Consider the following 16,598-nt stretch of genomic DNA (forward strand, 5'->3'; position numbering starts at 1 on the left):
GGTTTGCAAAGAATGCAATTCATGTATAACAGATGGAGTCTTTCATATATTCATAACATCCCTGGGATCTTTGCAGGGTCCCTCGCTGGCTAGGAGAAACCAAATTAAAAAGAAAAACCAAGAATTAAACTACATAGGCTACATACAGGATGATCAACTGCAAATTTGAATCCCATATTGATGTAACAATGAAGCAAACATGTCTGTAACAGAGGTTCATTCAATTTTCTAACTTAACACTCTTGGGTAGAAAGTTGTGCAACCTTTAACAAATTTTATGATTGTAAGCAGACCTAAGAACTAGAAAGAAGAAAAAAGAATCACTAACTTCTAGAGTTGAATAATTCCCTGAAAAATGGCGTGCCCAGTCTGCACTGAGTATGAGTTTTCTTCCCCGTAGCTGAGGAGGAAAACAGAGGAAAAGGCCATTCTTTCAATTGCATAACAAACTTCTGCACTTCAAGTGCTCTATAGGGCACAGAAACAACAGCAGTTGCAGTGTCGCAAGACAATTTTTTACGGACTAGAGCATATCCAACCTTCTTCCAGTCAAACATCTGCAAGAACTCAACATTATCAGATGATTCAGATCGCTATTTAGTGAGACATGGACTCACAATGAATGCAAACAAATAAAATATTATTACTGTCACCAATTAAAAATATATATATATTCCCCACAGTCTGCATGTTTGAGGGGAAAAATGCATAGGAATTTAAATGGAAATTTCAGAATCAACTAATGCAATTAGCTCAATCACAGAGAGAGAGAGAGAGAGAGAGCATCTCTAACTGTTCACAATGAAAGCAAAATGAAATGTGGCTTTTAATTACAGTTCTAAACCAACAACATAAGCGCATTAGAATATGAGTGTTATACATGCCCAAACATAATCATAAATTAATGTCGAGGTCTCTGAGCCCCAAAAAAAAAAAAAAAAATAAATAAAGAAAATAAACAAGAAAATAAGGGCCAGCAGGACAACACGACATGAATGTGAATGCTAGCCTAACATTAATTTGAAAATTTAACATGCATACAGACTTGTAAATATATAAATAGTCATGCAAGATTAAATAGCCACGGGATATCCAACTGGTCAGCCAAACATCCATACAGGAAAAAGTTCTCACTCTAACGGTATCGGGTTATTGGTATCTCCCGACGTTCACGCCTGATGCACAGATATTCACCTAGAAATGCCATCACTGCAATTCCAGTACCATTCACAATCCACCATGTTATGGAAGATGGCCAACCTCCATAAACTATGCATATAAAAAGATGAATGATGTAGAGGGTGGCTGAAAAGTCCAAGCACTTCTTTGCCCTTTCAATCAAAACAAGCATACAAGCAGCCCTGCAGAAACAAGATAACTGCATAAATACAAGCCAAAGTAGTTTGAGACTTTCAAATAAAAGAGTTGTTACAAAAGTTCATTCTGAGAAAGCCAAAATATTGTAGCGACATAAATCCACGACAGCTATGGAGATCTAATTAAAAGCGTTCAATATCACTTCTAAATTTTGTTTATCAAAGGGTCAATGGATCATCGGAGCCCTGGTGAGCATAAATAAGAAAATGCGCAATATACAGATAAGGTCTTGCAGAAGTTTAAAAAGTGGTCCAGACTCAGAAGCTTCCAAAAAAGAGCAAATGTTAACGATTTCCTTGTGATATTAAATATAGATTCTATAGATTCGGATATGGATCTCTAAGACTCTAACGACTAGAGTTGATAACCTGATTGAAATTGAATTATAGGCAAATGAGCATAGATTCGTGCAATACGATCAAATATCGATCACAACTTATAGTCAGCAACATACTCAGGAATTGGAGCCTAAGCAAACTCATGGGGGTCAGTAAGGCGAAGTAGAATATTTACGCTGCAATTGAGCTGAGAAGAAATGAAGCGATAACACAGCAGCCAGTTATTGTAGAGGTAGTGACGGTTACATAATCAAAGAAATACACGAGACTCAGCCGAGACACTCGTGTTCCAACAAGTATAGCTAAGAAGAGTCCAAGAGTGATATAGTATACGCATTGAAGACAAACAATTTGTGCAACAATAAGCCAAGGGTCCCATACCGCCGCCCCATAAAACATGACGGCAAGCTATTCTCGCAAGCACTTTATCTTCCAATATCTATTCAGTCATAAAATTACCCTGAAGGAACAGAATTGAATTCCTAAACTTTGTAAACTAATATAGCCTCGTCTCCACAAGGCGACCAAATTGGTCAACCAATTTTTCACGAAGCTTCAAACCCCAACCAAGCTTGCTACATTCATTTCTTCCATTCCACTCCACTCCTTAGCATACGCTTCAAAGTCGAATTATTCACACGGATTCAGATCTGGAAGTGATAAATAAGGATAGCGAATTCGACATGTAGATCTTGAGAAAACATCACCGAATTTGTCGAACAAACACAGACAACTCGAGCCTCAGGTTGAAGATATACAGAAAACCGCATCAGGGATTGAACGAATATGTAGAGATCAAGATAGATGACAAGAATTGAAAATGTTTCTACCGCCTCTGGGGTGAGAGAGCTGCCATGGAAATGAAGGACGAAGTTTTTTGTCCTTTTGGGCCAACAACAACGAAGAATCAAAGATTCAGAGCCATTCTCCACAAAGCGGGGAGCACAGACTCGAAATGTCGTTTTACTTACATCACTACTCGTTTTACGACACAAGGCAATGTCTGCTGTGCCGTTGTCAAATTCACAATATTAATTATTAATTATCTATTTTCCAGATTTCATATAACCCCCCCCCCAAAAAGTTTTTTTGCTTACTTATTATCCTTATTTTCAGTTTTTTTTTATGGGACAAATCCTTATTTTCAGAGTACTGCCTGCCTCCCTTCATCTTTTTTGGCCTAAGAAGTTTTTTTATTTAAAAAAAGAAAAGAAAAGAAAAAAACAACTGATCCTATCATGCAAAGATTTAAAAAAAAAACACTTGATATAGCCAAAGCTACAACTAGCAAGCATTGACTGCATGTCGGAGTTATAGCTAATAATTCAACTCAATATACTATTTTTAATTGGGTTAAGCGCAAGTTTGCTTAAAAGTTTATATTCAGGAACTTATTATATTAAAAGGCTTTTTAGGAGTAAATTTATCTCAAAATTTTAAAATCATAGCAATATTTTCTCTTTTTATTAAAAATGTTAATGATAAATATTACTATTTTAATGATTAATATTAGTTTTTTTATGATATAAGACAATATTATTATAATTTTAAACATATGAAGCAATTTTGCTCTAAAAAAAATTCCTGCTTCTGCAACAAATTTAGATCTTAACCCATTGTTAATTTTTCAATTTCTAGAAAGCACTTGATTATTAATAGCTGAAATCTCATAATATCATGAAGTGATAATTGAAATAAACGCTTTAGACTTAAAGGGATAAAGTTTAATTTTGGATTATTATAGGGAATCAACTGTAACATACCCGAAAGAGAATCGACTTAAGTACAACATTAACCGGCTTCTCAAGGGAAAATATTACATTGTGAGTCTGCTCTTCAATTTGGAGGAAAAAATATTACAGCTACTTAGATGCTCTATGTCACTGGGGGTTAGGCCTTCTTCTCCTCACATTCTTTGGTGCATTTACAGCGATCTTGTCCTTGCTTTCACCACTTTTATTCTGCACTGGCTCATTATTAACAGTAACTTTTGAAGAATTCATTTGATTCCTTAACCGCAATATCTCACCCTTGGCCGCAGCCAATTCCTCCTCAAGTTTCTTGCTCCTGTTCTCTAAGGTCTCTCTCTCCTTCCCAAGTCTCATGATGATGACATGAGCATCTTCAGTGTTCTCTTGGGCTTCTTTTTGTGCAATTTTCTGCTCTGCAAGGGACTTTTGAAGCACCTCTTTCTCATTTTCAAGGCTTGAAATAAGAGACTTAGCCTTCTCATATTCACTGGAAAGGATCAATGCATTTCGGTTCAATTCATCTAGCGATTTGGTCGCATCCTCTAGGTCCTTCTGGAGTGATCTCTGAGCCTCTTTGTTTTCGGTGACTAGCTGCTCCAGAGATTGTATGTTAGCTTTTAAAGAAGTGACTAATTTTCTCTCTTCTTTCAAATCCTCTGCTGCAAGTTCAGCCTTTTTGTAGACATCGACCAACTCCCTCTGTAAGCTATCACAGCTTTCAAGGGCAGTTATAAGTTCATTGGACTTACTTTGCAACTCAAGCTGTGTTCTCTTTAGATGTTCCTTTGCTGTCGTAAGCTCAACGGCTAGCGTTTCTGCACCAAGTTTGGCATCATCAAGGCTCTTCTGTAGCGACTCTTTAACTTCAGTGAACTGAGCTGAAAGCTTAGAGACCTCAGCCTTCAGCTCAGAGTTCATTGTATTTGACTCAGTTAGACGTTTTTCCAATTCAGCAGCCTCATTCCTTGATTTTCCCAGATTCTCCTGTGTGATTTGGAGTTCATGCTTCAAATTATTCACCATTTTTGACTCATTCTTGAGAGACTCATTCAAACTATGCCTTTCTTGGGTCAAATCAGCAATGATAGCTTGGTTTTTCTTTGCTTCATTAAGCGCAAGTTGTAGCTTTTCATTTAACTGATGAAGCTCTCCCTCTGTTTCCCTTAAAAGCTTAGCATCTGAAGCAGCCTTCTTTTCGGCATTCGCCTTTAGGCCATTGTATTCCTCCTCCAGGACACTATATTTTTCCCTAGAAGCATCCCTCTCAAGAGTCAATGTACTTATTTTAGCATTGAGTTCGTTCACCAACGAATCTTTGGCTTCTAGCTCCTCTTGACGTTTCTGTAGTTCATCTTTCACACCTTGAATTTGCAAATGAAGATTGGACACGTCATCCTTGGTTTGATTATAGGCAGAATTCAAATTCCTCAATTCCAATTCCTTTTCTGCAAGTGATGAACTAAGATTCTGAGCAACATCTTCTTTCTCCTTGAGCTCAGAACTTAGCAGATTAATCCTCTCTTGTAAGGTTGCAATAGAACCTAACTCTTCTTTCAAACTTTTTTCAAGGCTTTCCTTGTCAGCATCAGTTTTTGAAAGCTCACTTCTAAGGTTTTCTATTTGGAGTTTCAGCTCCTCACCTAAACTTTTCTCACTTTTTAATTCCTTCCCTAAGCGAGCGGCAGTATTGTTTGCTATATTAATTTCGTTCATCAAAGCCTGCTGCTCTTCCTTAGCTTTTCCAAGTTGTTTGGATCGTTCCTGCTGCTCATTCTCTAACTTGGAATCATAGTCTTTTTTCAAGGATACAATCAGCTCTTCCTTATCCTTTAGTTTTCTGTTCATCTGTGCACAACCGGTAACATCTATGGCTTAAACCTAATAAATAAACCATACATACATTCTAACAATTAATAAATCATTTCGAAAAGAACTTTATCCTTATAAGATCAAATTACATTAGAAGAAGCTGGATAGTTGTTTGTTCCTGTAATAGGAAAGGTAAAGTTACTCCCAGATTTTCTTTTTATTCTGGAAGTCCGTTTAGAAGAAACATTTCTCAACTGCTAAAACATATGCTCAGATGTTTCAAGAAGTGCTGGACAGTGAAGTCTGTACAGAAGCTTACCGACTCTATTGTTGAGCGAGCAGCGGTGCTTTCTTGCTGAGCCAATGCATAGAGAGCACCTAATACACCAGAGGAAAGTATTCCAAATGCATTCAGGAAAGAGACAAAGGGATTTGATGGTCTGTCACTTTGTTGTGCCCTCTGTCCATGAAAGTAACTGAGTTTAGTAATATTTTGGGCATGCCAATGAGAAATATGAGAAACACCAATAAACCGCTTTATCTGAACTAAAAAACTATTGAAACCTCTACTTTTCGGTTGTCCTCTGCTGTCTCCACATCACTTTCTTCTGGAAAGGAAAAAGAAGAATTACACGAGTTTTAGAAAAGAAGATACTGTAATGTTCTATGAAACAACTAAGCTGGTAGTATGCGCAGCTAAGAAAAGGACTAGGAAAATAAAATGCAGTACATACCCTGAAGCCCCTACTTATTTTTTTGGGGGCCAACTTTGTCACACATTTACAAGTAATACAAACAACAGAAACTCATACGTATACAGAATGGATTTAGCTTGGAAAAAGATGGAAGATTTTTTTTTTTTTAAAAAAATATATTTATGGAGTTCATTGTTACTTTTATAAGGGACAGAGAAATCAAGAATAACATGTCAGTCTGACAATATTTTAGTAGTACCGAGCTATACATTTATTTTACAACATCATAGAAAAGGAAAGAAAATTCTAGATTCCATAATATTGATACAAGAAAGCAGTAACGAGAAAATACATTACAAAATAAAAGTAAAATAACCATTGTAGACTTGACGGGTAAACTTGTGATATTTTTTCTCGGAATGACGGAAAAAAAAGTGAGAAATTCTCTATATTGCCTTATTTTATCATCAGTTTCTTTAATTACCATGAAGTGGTTAATATTGTGTCTGAATCATATCAGGTAATGGATCTAAGGCATAAAGCTTAGACCTCCAGTTCTTCAAGCATTTCAGGAAATTCCTCCTTGATTATACCCAATATCACAGTAATAAGGTGGCAGGAACTCTGATATTGTCAAATTATTCAACAAACCCACGGAAAATTTAAAGCAATAAAAAGTAAAAGTAGTGAACATCAATTAAGCCTGGGCACCTACTTTGGCGACACGGCAACCAATGGTCAGATAAGCAAGAAGAAGAGGTTATGGCTGAATTACGTGAATATTAGGGTTTCGCTCCGAGTAATGATACCCGTAAAGCTACCTCATCCAAGATTTTGAAGTGTACCATAAAGAACCTAGTGACAACACTTCAATCTGATTTACTTTGCATCCATCAACCAAAATGAAGAAATATGAGGTCAAAAACAGGTCACAAACTCTCATCAAAGTCACGGTTCAAAGCAAGATACAAGGAATTTCAGTGTTGAAAGAACACGACGAAAACTACAATTCTTCCGGAATGGTCCCATCGATTTGAATCATGTGAAAACCGTGCTCCCGGAACCAGACGAAGTAAACTTAAAAGAACTCAGATATTTAAATAGGACTGATCAAATTCAGTGGACAGCAAACCAGCCAACGCTTTCTCTAAACGAAACACAAGGAAGATCTACATCACTAGAGCCATCTACCTAACATGCGAAATTCGGAGGTGTTATCGATATCGAAAACATTAGAAATCTTAAACTTACTTGTGGCCAATCCTTCAATAGCCCTGGCTCTGAATCCCAGCAAAGGAAGAACAGCGATACCCATGAAGATAACTGTCCTCTTATTGCAAAAACCGCTCTCATTTGGGCTTTCTTGACGCAAACACGCCATTGGAGCTCTGAACTTCTTCCTAGCGTGTGCATTTCTTGGCCAAGAATTAGATTGAAACGAAGAAGAAGACGAAGGGAAGGGAAACTGATAGAGGGAAGAATTTAAGAAGCAAGAGCTTCCCGCCATGAAGCCCATCTAGTTCGATATTCTCTTGCAAGAATGGAGTGAGCTCGTTCCCTCTTCTGCTCTATCTTTTCAATTTTTGCTTAAGCTTCCATGATCACCCAATGTTGAAATACCTTTGTACCAAAAAAAACAAAAACAAAAACAAAAACAAAACAAAACAAAGAACGAAAAGTTGGCATTCGAAAGAAGAAGTCACGGGGTGGAGATTTTTTTTGGTATAATCCATCCAACACCTCAACATATTTTATGATATAACCCACACATAAAAATATTTTTTAGATATCTTTAGCATTTAAATATTTTTTTGCCTTAATACTGAATACATTAAAAAAAATTTAATACTAAACATATATAAAAAATATTTTGAGATATTGAATATATTAAAAAATATTTTAAGATGATGAACGCACTTAAAAAAATATTTGAGGACATTGAATATATTTAAAAAAAATATTTTGAGATATTAAATACACTTTAACCCTTAAAAAAACAGTAAGAGAAAGAAAAGGACAAAAAAAAAAGCTTCCCATAATTTTGTAATATATTATCCGAAAAAAGATGAAAAATTCTCACCTCTCTTTTTATTATTATTATTTAATTAAATTACATTTACCTCTGAATTTCACCAAATTATATTTGGTGCTTTTTTAAAGAAAATGAATTAATGTTTTTATTTGACCTTGAGAAAATGAATTCATGTTGAATCCGTTTAATTATAATTATGAGCTGATATATTGAATCTTCTATCGCTCTTTTCTTTTTGACAAGAATCTTCTATGTTTACATCTTTATGATATATAAATATACATATTATATGTAGTAACTTATTTTTGTTGAATATTTAAGTGCAATTAAATCTTTATTATTAAAGTTAATCACTGGTATTTTGCCCTGATTGCAAACTTTAAAAACAAAAACGTAGTTAAATTAGTTTACACGTTTTAAGTTTTCTTAAATATATTTAAATTAGTATTCACAATAATTGCCTAAGTTAATGATCAATATCATATGTATAATGTTAAATACATAGAAGTAGTTTAAAATGCCTGCTCACAAAATTATCCATCAACCAAAAAGTATCTAAATTTTTTAAATGAAAAAGAAAGAAAAAAAAAAAAAGATGGACTGGATAGTATACGAGAAATTAATTTCCAATCCATCCGTGTTCCCGCAAAATGACTGTTTTTTCTCGTTCGGAGGTAGGTCCACGTAAGCTAGATTTTGTACTTTTTAAGGGGTTTTCCGTTGCATTTTGACTCAATAAAATGACCGAAGAAATGATAAGCAATTTTATCCAAAACGTGCGCATTACATGTTGCCACGTCTTAGGCTGCGGCTTTGGGCCCTTCGGATTTTCCTCATCGACAAAAATTCGGCATTTAGAAATGTGAATATCTTATAAGTTTTAAATCAGGTTATTAATAGTTCGCCCACAAAAAAAAAAAAACAAATCAGGTTTTTTTTCACTTCTGTTTAGAGTTTAAACTCCGGCACCTTTTTGCCAAAATTTTAGGGGGGGGGGGCTCCAGGCCATTGCTTTTAATTTTGACAAAAAATCAAAGATATACATTCAATTTCAATTTAATTCCTTAATCTTGAAAATATTTTTTTCAGTCCTTTAAGCATAGCACTTTTAATCTCAAATGATGATTTTTAATGACACATTATTTTAAAAATTAAAATTAATATGTCAGCATTTAATCAACAATTAAGAGTTTAATAAAAAAAACACTTCATATAATTAAAGAACTAAAATAATAAATCTTGCGTAAGGCTAAAGAATCAAAAGTTGACCTGTGCCTTTGCTTTTTTTCACTTGCATGATAATACACTGCATTAAAATCAGAATGTTTAAAATTAAATCCATAGTCCAATTTATGACGAGCCCCCCAAAAAAAAAAAAAATCAATTGTAAGCAAACAAGCGCATAAGCACACTGCTATTCAAAAAGCAATAACATTTTCAAGAGTCATCACAAATTCACAACAGATAGAACTCGTTTTTCTACCTAATGACTCATCCCACCATGAAAACTGGTACTTCACAACCATGTTTTTTTTAGCTTATTTGTGAACAGAACAGATTACCCACATTTTTTTTAGCTATTTTTAAAAACTTCATTATCACCATGGGGAGTAAACAGAGGAGGACTCTTATTTGGCCACGGGCAGATTCATGAGGAAGACACCATGGAAGCTCGAATCAGGAGAGCTCTCCGCCGAGTTATTTTCACTTTTCTCCTCAGCTAAAATCTCCTCAGAGCGACAATCAAAACTGCAAAATGCTTTCTCACCCCTGCAAGATAAGCAAATAAGCTAAAAGTGACACTTCTGGCTTTTTCAAAAACAATAGTTGCATGGAAATTCTACGTGAGAAGTGAAAGAAATTCTTGCACATAAAATGTGATAGCTAACGGTGCAAGAAGTCAATAGATGCCTAACAAAGTAAGTGTTCGAGTGGAATGTAAGATTTTAGGCAGTCAAATCCAATACAGTTACACCAGTTTTAACAAGCTTTTATTGACTCTTCACACCAGCAAGGTGCCAACCCCAGCAGTCAGCATTTTGACTATAAATCATGCAGTCTAGTTCAAATGGCCCATTAACTTTTCAGTATATAGATTAGCTATGTCGCTCGTAAAGAAAATTCGCAGATGAGCAGCCTAAAGTAACCCCATGTTCCTTACAATTGCAATTTCCCTTCACCATTAACATATTTAATCTCTATAAATTTTTTTCTCCCCAAAAAAATGCATAATTTGCAGTCGAAATGCAAAGTGTGGGGAGATTGGAGATCCATGATCAACACCGGTTGGTTGTTCAGTGTAGACAATGCATGCAAGAAATGATAGGTGCAAGGTTCAAACCTGTAGATGTAAACATCTTTCCCTTCTTCCAATTTCTTTTTGCATGAGTAACAAAAGCTCAAGACATTGTCAGAGGGATAAGGATTTGCTGATTCTTCTGATAATGAAGGTACCTTATAGAATCTCATCACAGGTTCTTCTTCCTTCTGGCCCAACTGGGTTAAGTCAGTTTTGTGACATTCCAAAATACAGTCACCAAAAATATGTGTTCGCTTAGGGTTTGGACCATGAGAAATAATACAGGTATAATCCTCAGAAAGCTCTATCTCTCTTGCCGAGAGCGAGCCTAAATATCCATTACTAAAATCAATGGATATAGGAAGTGAACTTGGTTTGACATTTGAAAGACAATCTAACTGTGAGCTTGGACCAGTTACGGGAGCCAAACTCGTTCCTGAAGATGAATTTTCTATACAAAATTCATCAGTGCTCAAATTGAAAATTTGACTTGGATCTATTGATGATGAGGAGGGCTTAGTGGCAACTGGCAAGGACATCATAACATTCTTGAAAGCTTCAGATTCCTTAGGGAACTCTCTATTTCTGGAGGCATGGTTGAAGCTCACAGGTTCAAATTTGGAATTTTTCATTTCAGAAATAACATAGTTCTTTGGCAAAGAATTAGATCTCACACGAAATGGAAAGTATTCATAGCAAGTCTTTGATGTTTTATGAATGCCAGTCTTCACCTGTGGTCCAAAAACTATATTCTTCCTCCGAGATATTCCCTGGATTTCACCGTCTAGCTTGGTTTCTTCATCAAGTGTGTTTATGATACCAAGGCCCATCTTACAGCATTCAAAGTGCTTTTTTTGTCCACTTTGGGAAGATGGTCTTGAAGACTTGGCACTAAATGGGTTACTAAGATTTGAAAAAAATCTGAAATCGAGGGGCGAAGTGGGGCTCCATGCTGAATCAGAATCTGATAACCCTTTAGCACAAAACCCCACCTTAGAACCAGAAAACTGGAAGAATGAGTTGCTTATGTGTCTAAGGCTTAGTATATCACAGTTGAAAGAGGAATCCGAAGAAGAATCAGCCATGAGACTACAAAACATTCAAATAAGTCTGTTTTCTCCTCCTCAGCATTATCTGAAGCCTGATTCTTCTTCAAAGGAAGAGACCATCATTTTGTCACCGCATCAAATTCAAAAAGCCAAATAAAACAGCGCAATATTAGTTTAGTTCTCAGTCAAGGACAATCATGTTCAGAACACAGAACCACGAGCACAAAAGAAATTGCTCCTTTTCCATGTACACAGAAATAACTGGAAATGGAGCTTGCAAGTTTTGGAAGTGATTAACAGCTATAACTTTTTCATACTAGCAAATAAATCTTTGCCCAAAAAGAATACCAAGAGAGTACCAATTTCCATTTCCGCTTATATGCTGCTTGAAGCGCTAAACAAGAATTTGTATTTCCATTAGAAATCAAATTTAGGATTGAGAATCTCATAGGAAACTAAGAAACTGAGTAAATAGACCTTTAAAAAAACGAACGATTCAAACACCCCGAAAGGCTTTAAAAATCAAACCGATATTGGATTAAAGATTGTATTAAAGATTTGACAACACGAGAGAAACAGCAATGGTCACATTTTGGAAGCCCCGAATCAAGAAGTCAGTTTCTGCAGACGACACATACACCAACACAGAGGGTAAGTTCCGGAATGACTCATACGAAGAATACTGATAACAGATCATTCCTGCTCGAAGTCGCACAGGACCCCTCTGTTCTCAACCGAGAAATTATCTAATTAACCCTCCGACATAAAATCTGATTGAGAAATCTCACAAAAGGGTCTCTAATTTTAACCATTAAAACTCCCCCCCCCCCCGGCTCAGCGAAAGCTCCGAAACATTCTTGAAAATGAACTGCCAAAAATTCTAGGGAAAAGTTTCGAGAAACAAGAACTCCGATAATGCAACAGATGAGTCAGCATTCAGCGATCGAAGAACACACAGAAAAAGAAAACGAAAAATCACAGTGAAGTGAAAACCCACCTGGTTTTCTTCTTCGGAATCCCCCGACACTTGAAATTCAAGAAAACTCAAAAGCAGGGGCTTAGCAAAATCGGGATTCGGCGAAAGAGCGAAAAGCCAAAATTTTTGCTCAGCACATCGCTATCTTCAATATTTTTCATCTTCATTTATTAACAATCTCAGGACCCTCTTGCATGCATCAAAGTCAGAGAAACAGTGAACCACTGAGACTTCCAATGTACACTGCACATACAAACACACTCTATCTCACATCACTCTCATGATTGAGGGCTAGAAATACGTAGAGTACACCATATACCGTATATTGTACGAAAATACGTAGATTAAGCAACCTGTTTCGTGCAAACCACTCAAAGAAAGTGGAAATTCAATACGAACCTGAACCGAAGAAGAACATTTAAAAAACTCTTGGACCGTGTAAATAGTGCCACGTGACTGTGGGGCCCAGGGACATTTTCTTTGTTTGCCATCCATGGCGATTGAGTGGATATACATGAGATGAGAATTAGCCATTTTTTCCATTTAAAAAATGAATCTTGTGGGGTAATTAAAATTAGTTTTTAACTTTTTGCGAGGAGAGTCAGCAAATAAGGGGAAAAGGACAAAAGCACAAAGCTGAGTTGGGCTTCGCAAAAATAACTGACCAACGTACACCGTCCACAAAAATAACGTCTATGGGTCACCATCTCTGAGTTCACCCATTTAGTTTTTTTTTTGTTTTTTTTTATTTTAGCAATATAATAGCACTAGAATAGTAATATAGCAATGATAGGAGCGGCATCTTTAAAGAAATGGCAGGAGTAATTTTATCTTTTTATTATTAAATTAAATTTAAATATATAAAACTTCTATAATTTAGTTAATATTATTGTTAATCCTTATAATGAAATCAAAATTTTTGTTTTAATCCTTATATTTTTAATATTTTTATCTAAATTTAACAAATGGCCGCATATTTTAAAAAAGTTTAGGTTTTCATCCCTATATTTAAACTCACATCAAATCCTTATGAAACTACCAGGATTCAAACTAGTGATCTGAAAATATAAGGACTAAAACCAAAATTGAATCAAAATATAAGGAGTAATTATAATACTATTTTTGGTTTTTAGTATAAGATTTCGTTTGATTTTTATTTTGGTTTTAAATATAAAACTCAATCCTCTTTGTCTCTTATATTTATGCATTTTTTCTAAAATAGTTCTTCTAATAATAGTAGTTCTGACCATACATTTAATTAGTAAGGATATTTTAAGAAAGACAACACCTATTTATTACAAAAAAATAACTTAACTTATTTTTTTAATCTATTCAAATTAGTCAACTAGCTCTTATAATTAGGACCGGAGATAACCTTTTATAATATCAAGCTATAAATGTGATACAAAAAGTAGATACATAGTTCCAGGCCAAAAAAATATGGATACAAAATTTTTTTGAAAAATATCTTAGTAGCTACATGAATATTGATTTTATACATCAGAAACATTTTTTTTTTTTGACCAGCTACATCAGAAACATTTGAATTCTTATTCTAGTATATACTAACATACAAGTGCATATTATTGTAGGTTTGCTAGTTTGATTGATATTTTTAGATCCGTTAAATAATTTTTAATGACGGTTGAAAAATAAAAATGAATTGGAGAAAACATACAATAATATGTTGAGTACAAATATTTTTAAAATATCCACTTTTGATAAATAAAAATAACGAAACTTTTTAATGATTATTTTTCCCACCATTAAAAATACAATAAATATTATTAAATGAGGAAAAAAAAGGTTATTTCCTCTTCTAAAGGTCTAATATAAAACAGTTTTGGTTTTTTTTTTTTTTGGGTTGTAAAAAACTCCCCGTAATAGCCAATAGTTCGAAACCTTGAAATCAATTGAGCTCACATTATCTTCCCCCCCCCCCCCCCCTCCTTTTAGATGAAACAACCTCAGTTGAGTTATCAAATTGAAATCATGACTAATTATTCAGTTGTAGCCTTAACTAATTTACTGTTTTATATGGTTGGCAAAAAAGTTATTTTTTTATGTTTAAGCATTTAGGACCGGAGGAGATACGTGTCTATTACCTTCGATTTAAATTATAAGACCTCAGTTGTAATGTTTTTTATAATTAGAACCAAAGGTAGTATTTTTTATGGACTTTTTTCACTGTCCAAATATTGAATACTATTCCGTTTTTTAGTATAAAAACCCGTTTGATACTTAATTTGATCCTGATATAAAACTTTTAATTCGTTTTGTTTGTTATATTTATCTATTTTTTTAAATTAGTCATTATATTAGTTGTACATGTTAAGTGTTTTATGAGATGATAGTTTTAGCTAATACGCATGATCACTAAGAATATTTTAATAAAGATAGTACCTATTTATTATAATAACTAACTTAACAATTTTTTTTTCTATTTAAATTAATAAATTAATTCTTCCATTAAGTATCAATACTCAAAACTTTCTTCTCCACAAATACATAAGAACATACGGCAAAATAAAGCGAAAATCTCTGAATGATGAGGACATAAAAAGGAATTAAAAAAATACTAATAACTGAGAATCAAATTGTCTAAGAATAAACATTAGAAAAGACAAACAATTTCAAGACATGTCCCTTCGTTTTTTTACCCTAACAAGACAAACCTTTCATTATCTTTCTTCGTTATCATCATTAATAATTTTTTCTTGTTTTAAAAGCAAAATAGAGGTAGAAAAAATAGAGCATATATTGTGGAACAAATGCGTTACCTTTTAACAAAACTCAAAGAATTAACTCACTTGGCGTTAGAACCAAAGGTATGTATTCTCGTTGTTTTAACAAATGTAAATAGATGCTATTATTTGCATAATATATCAACGTATTTATATTTTTGAATTAAAATTATAGGGTAATTTTAAAATTGAAACAAAAAGAAGAATAAATAATTTCATACATATTTATCACGTATGATTGTTCCAAAAATAATTTGAATTTAAACACCTTGAAATTAAAAAATAACAGGAACAAATAAAGAAAATGATTAATAAATGTTCTTTTTTTTTATTTTCAGTAATTATTTCATTTTTATTTTAATTATTCTTTCTTCTTTAACTTTTTTAATATCTTCAATAGTTTGATGTGGCTTTGGTTCCATTTATTTTTTTCCCGCCTTTTTCCCACGATATTTAACATGGGCCATCCCTTTATATGATTTATGTTTTTTATTTAATAAATGGTTTGTGTCTTTCCATCTATGCATTTTAATTTCATGATACCTATAATTCGGTACATATACTTTCTTTGTAATTTTGAACGCAGCTATACTTTTTTTTTCATTTTTAATTTGATATTTTATATTTTTTCTGAATTAAACTTTTTAATTTTATTTATTGGTACTCTTGGCTTCTGTAATTTTATATTTTTAGCACCATTAAGCTTTATATAAGAGTTAATAATGATAATAGAGCAAAGTTAAATATTTAATTAAAAAAATATACACTTATTTGATCTTATGTATAAGTCACTTTCAATATATTCCACATATATTAAAAAATTTTAAATTTTATTAATTCTCATTTAAAATTTAACACTCCAACTTTATTTCTATTTAATATACATTATACTCCATGAAAGCAAAAGTAATACAATAATAAATAAAGAGTAAAATTTTATAATCATATAAAAAATTTTCTTTATCTTATAAATAAGACCAAATTTTTTTTATTTTTTTATCTTATAAATAAGACTAGAACAGTATATACCAAATTAAAAATTTAAAAGAAAAAAGTATAAGTAACTGCAAATAATTTGAAAAAATAAATTAGAAATTCCTGGGCCAGATCCGAGAGGCTGCAAGCCTACTATTAACGGCGTGAGAAAGAGAGGAATATCTCGAAGTTCATGATTCAGCGGGACCCACATGGGTCCCACATCTTGTGACAAAAAGGGTGGCGTAATGATTCCTCCAACTGTTATTCTGGTTGCTGTATTTTCAAATCAGCCCCTCACTTTTTTCGTATTTTTTTATTTGAGGCCTAATCAGTACTCCCTCCGTTTCTTATTATAAGAGACACTTGATGTTTATACTATGTTCCTATATATAAAAGACACTTACAAGTTGTCTCTATTTTTTTGTGTTGATTTACTATTTTATCCATATTTATTATCTCCAACTCACACTCTCTCTCCCTCCCACTTCTCTTTCTTTTAATAATTTAATTGTTCTCTCTCATGCTCTCTCTCCTTATTAATGAGGGCATT

At 33.6% G+C, this 16,598-nt stretch overlaps 3 protein-coding genes across 5 annotated transcripts; all 3 read right to left on the bottom strand.

Annotated features, from left to right (window-relative positions):
- Positions 1-104: 104 nt before the first annotated feature.
- On the bottom strand, positions 105-2,634 carry LOC114715433 (protein SYS1 homolog). 2 transcript variants are annotated; one of them, XM_028900293.1, is made up of 3 exons: positions 1,891-2,634; positions 1,135-1,361; positions 105-557 (listed from the first exon to the last, which is right to left on the bottom strand). In XM_028900293.1, the coding sequence occupies exons 1-2, from the start codon at positions 2,112-2,114 to the stop codon at positions 1,136-1,138; spliced, it is 450 nt and encodes a 149-aa protein (XP_028756126.1). In that variant the 5' UTR covers positions 2,115-2,634; the 3' UTR covers positions 105-557; position 1,135. The 2 variants fall into 2 exon arrangements, with proteins under 2 accessions (XP_028756126.1, XP_028756127.1); XM_028900294.1 differs by having other exon boundaries at positions 333-557; positions 1,119-1,361.
- Positions 2,635-3,424: 790 nt separating this feature from the next.
- On the bottom strand, positions 3,425-7,588 carry LOC114715428 (MAR-binding filament-like protein 1-1). Of its 2 annotated transcripts, none has more exons than XM_028900289.1 (4): positions 7,222-7,588; positions 5,840-5,880; positions 5,595-5,735; positions 3,425-5,311 (listed from the first exon to the last, which is right to left on the bottom strand). In XM_028900289.1, exons 1-4 carry the CDS (start codon positions 7,484-7,486, stop codon positions 3,596-3,598), a joined length of 2,163 nt encoding a protein of 720 aa, XP_028756122.1. In that variant the 5' UTR covers positions 7,487-7,588; the 3' UTR covers positions 3,425-3,595. The 2 variants fall into 2 exon arrangements, with proteins under 2 accessions (XP_028756122.1, XP_028756121.1); XM_028900288.1 differs by having other exon boundaries at positions 5,840-5,883.
- Positions 7,589-9,389: 1,801 nt separating this feature from the next.
- LOC114715431 (FCS-Like Zinc finger 10) lies at positions 9,390-12,639 on the bottom strand. The gene is made up of 3 exons (XM_028900292.1): positions 12,348-12,639; positions 10,344-11,480; positions 9,390-9,772 (listed from the first exon to the last, which is right to left on the bottom strand). The coding sequence occupies exons 2-3, from the start codon at positions 11,399-11,401 to the stop codon at positions 9,631-9,633; spliced, it is 1,200 nt and encodes a 399-aa protein (XP_028756125.1). The 5' UTR covers positions 11,402-11,480; positions 12,348-12,639; the 3' UTR covers positions 9,390-9,630.
- Positions 12,640-16,598: the final 3,959 nt, after the last annotated feature.

The sequence above is a fragment of the Neltuma alba genome, unplaced genomic scaffold (genome assembly GCF_004799145.2).
Source record: "Neltuma alba isolate B1F8T4 unplaced genomic scaffold, ASM479914v2 tig00011591_pilon, whole genome shotgun sequence".
Classification (NCBI taxonomy): Eukaryota; Viridiplantae; Streptophyta; class Magnoliopsida; order Fabales; family Fabaceae; genus Neltuma; species Neltuma alba.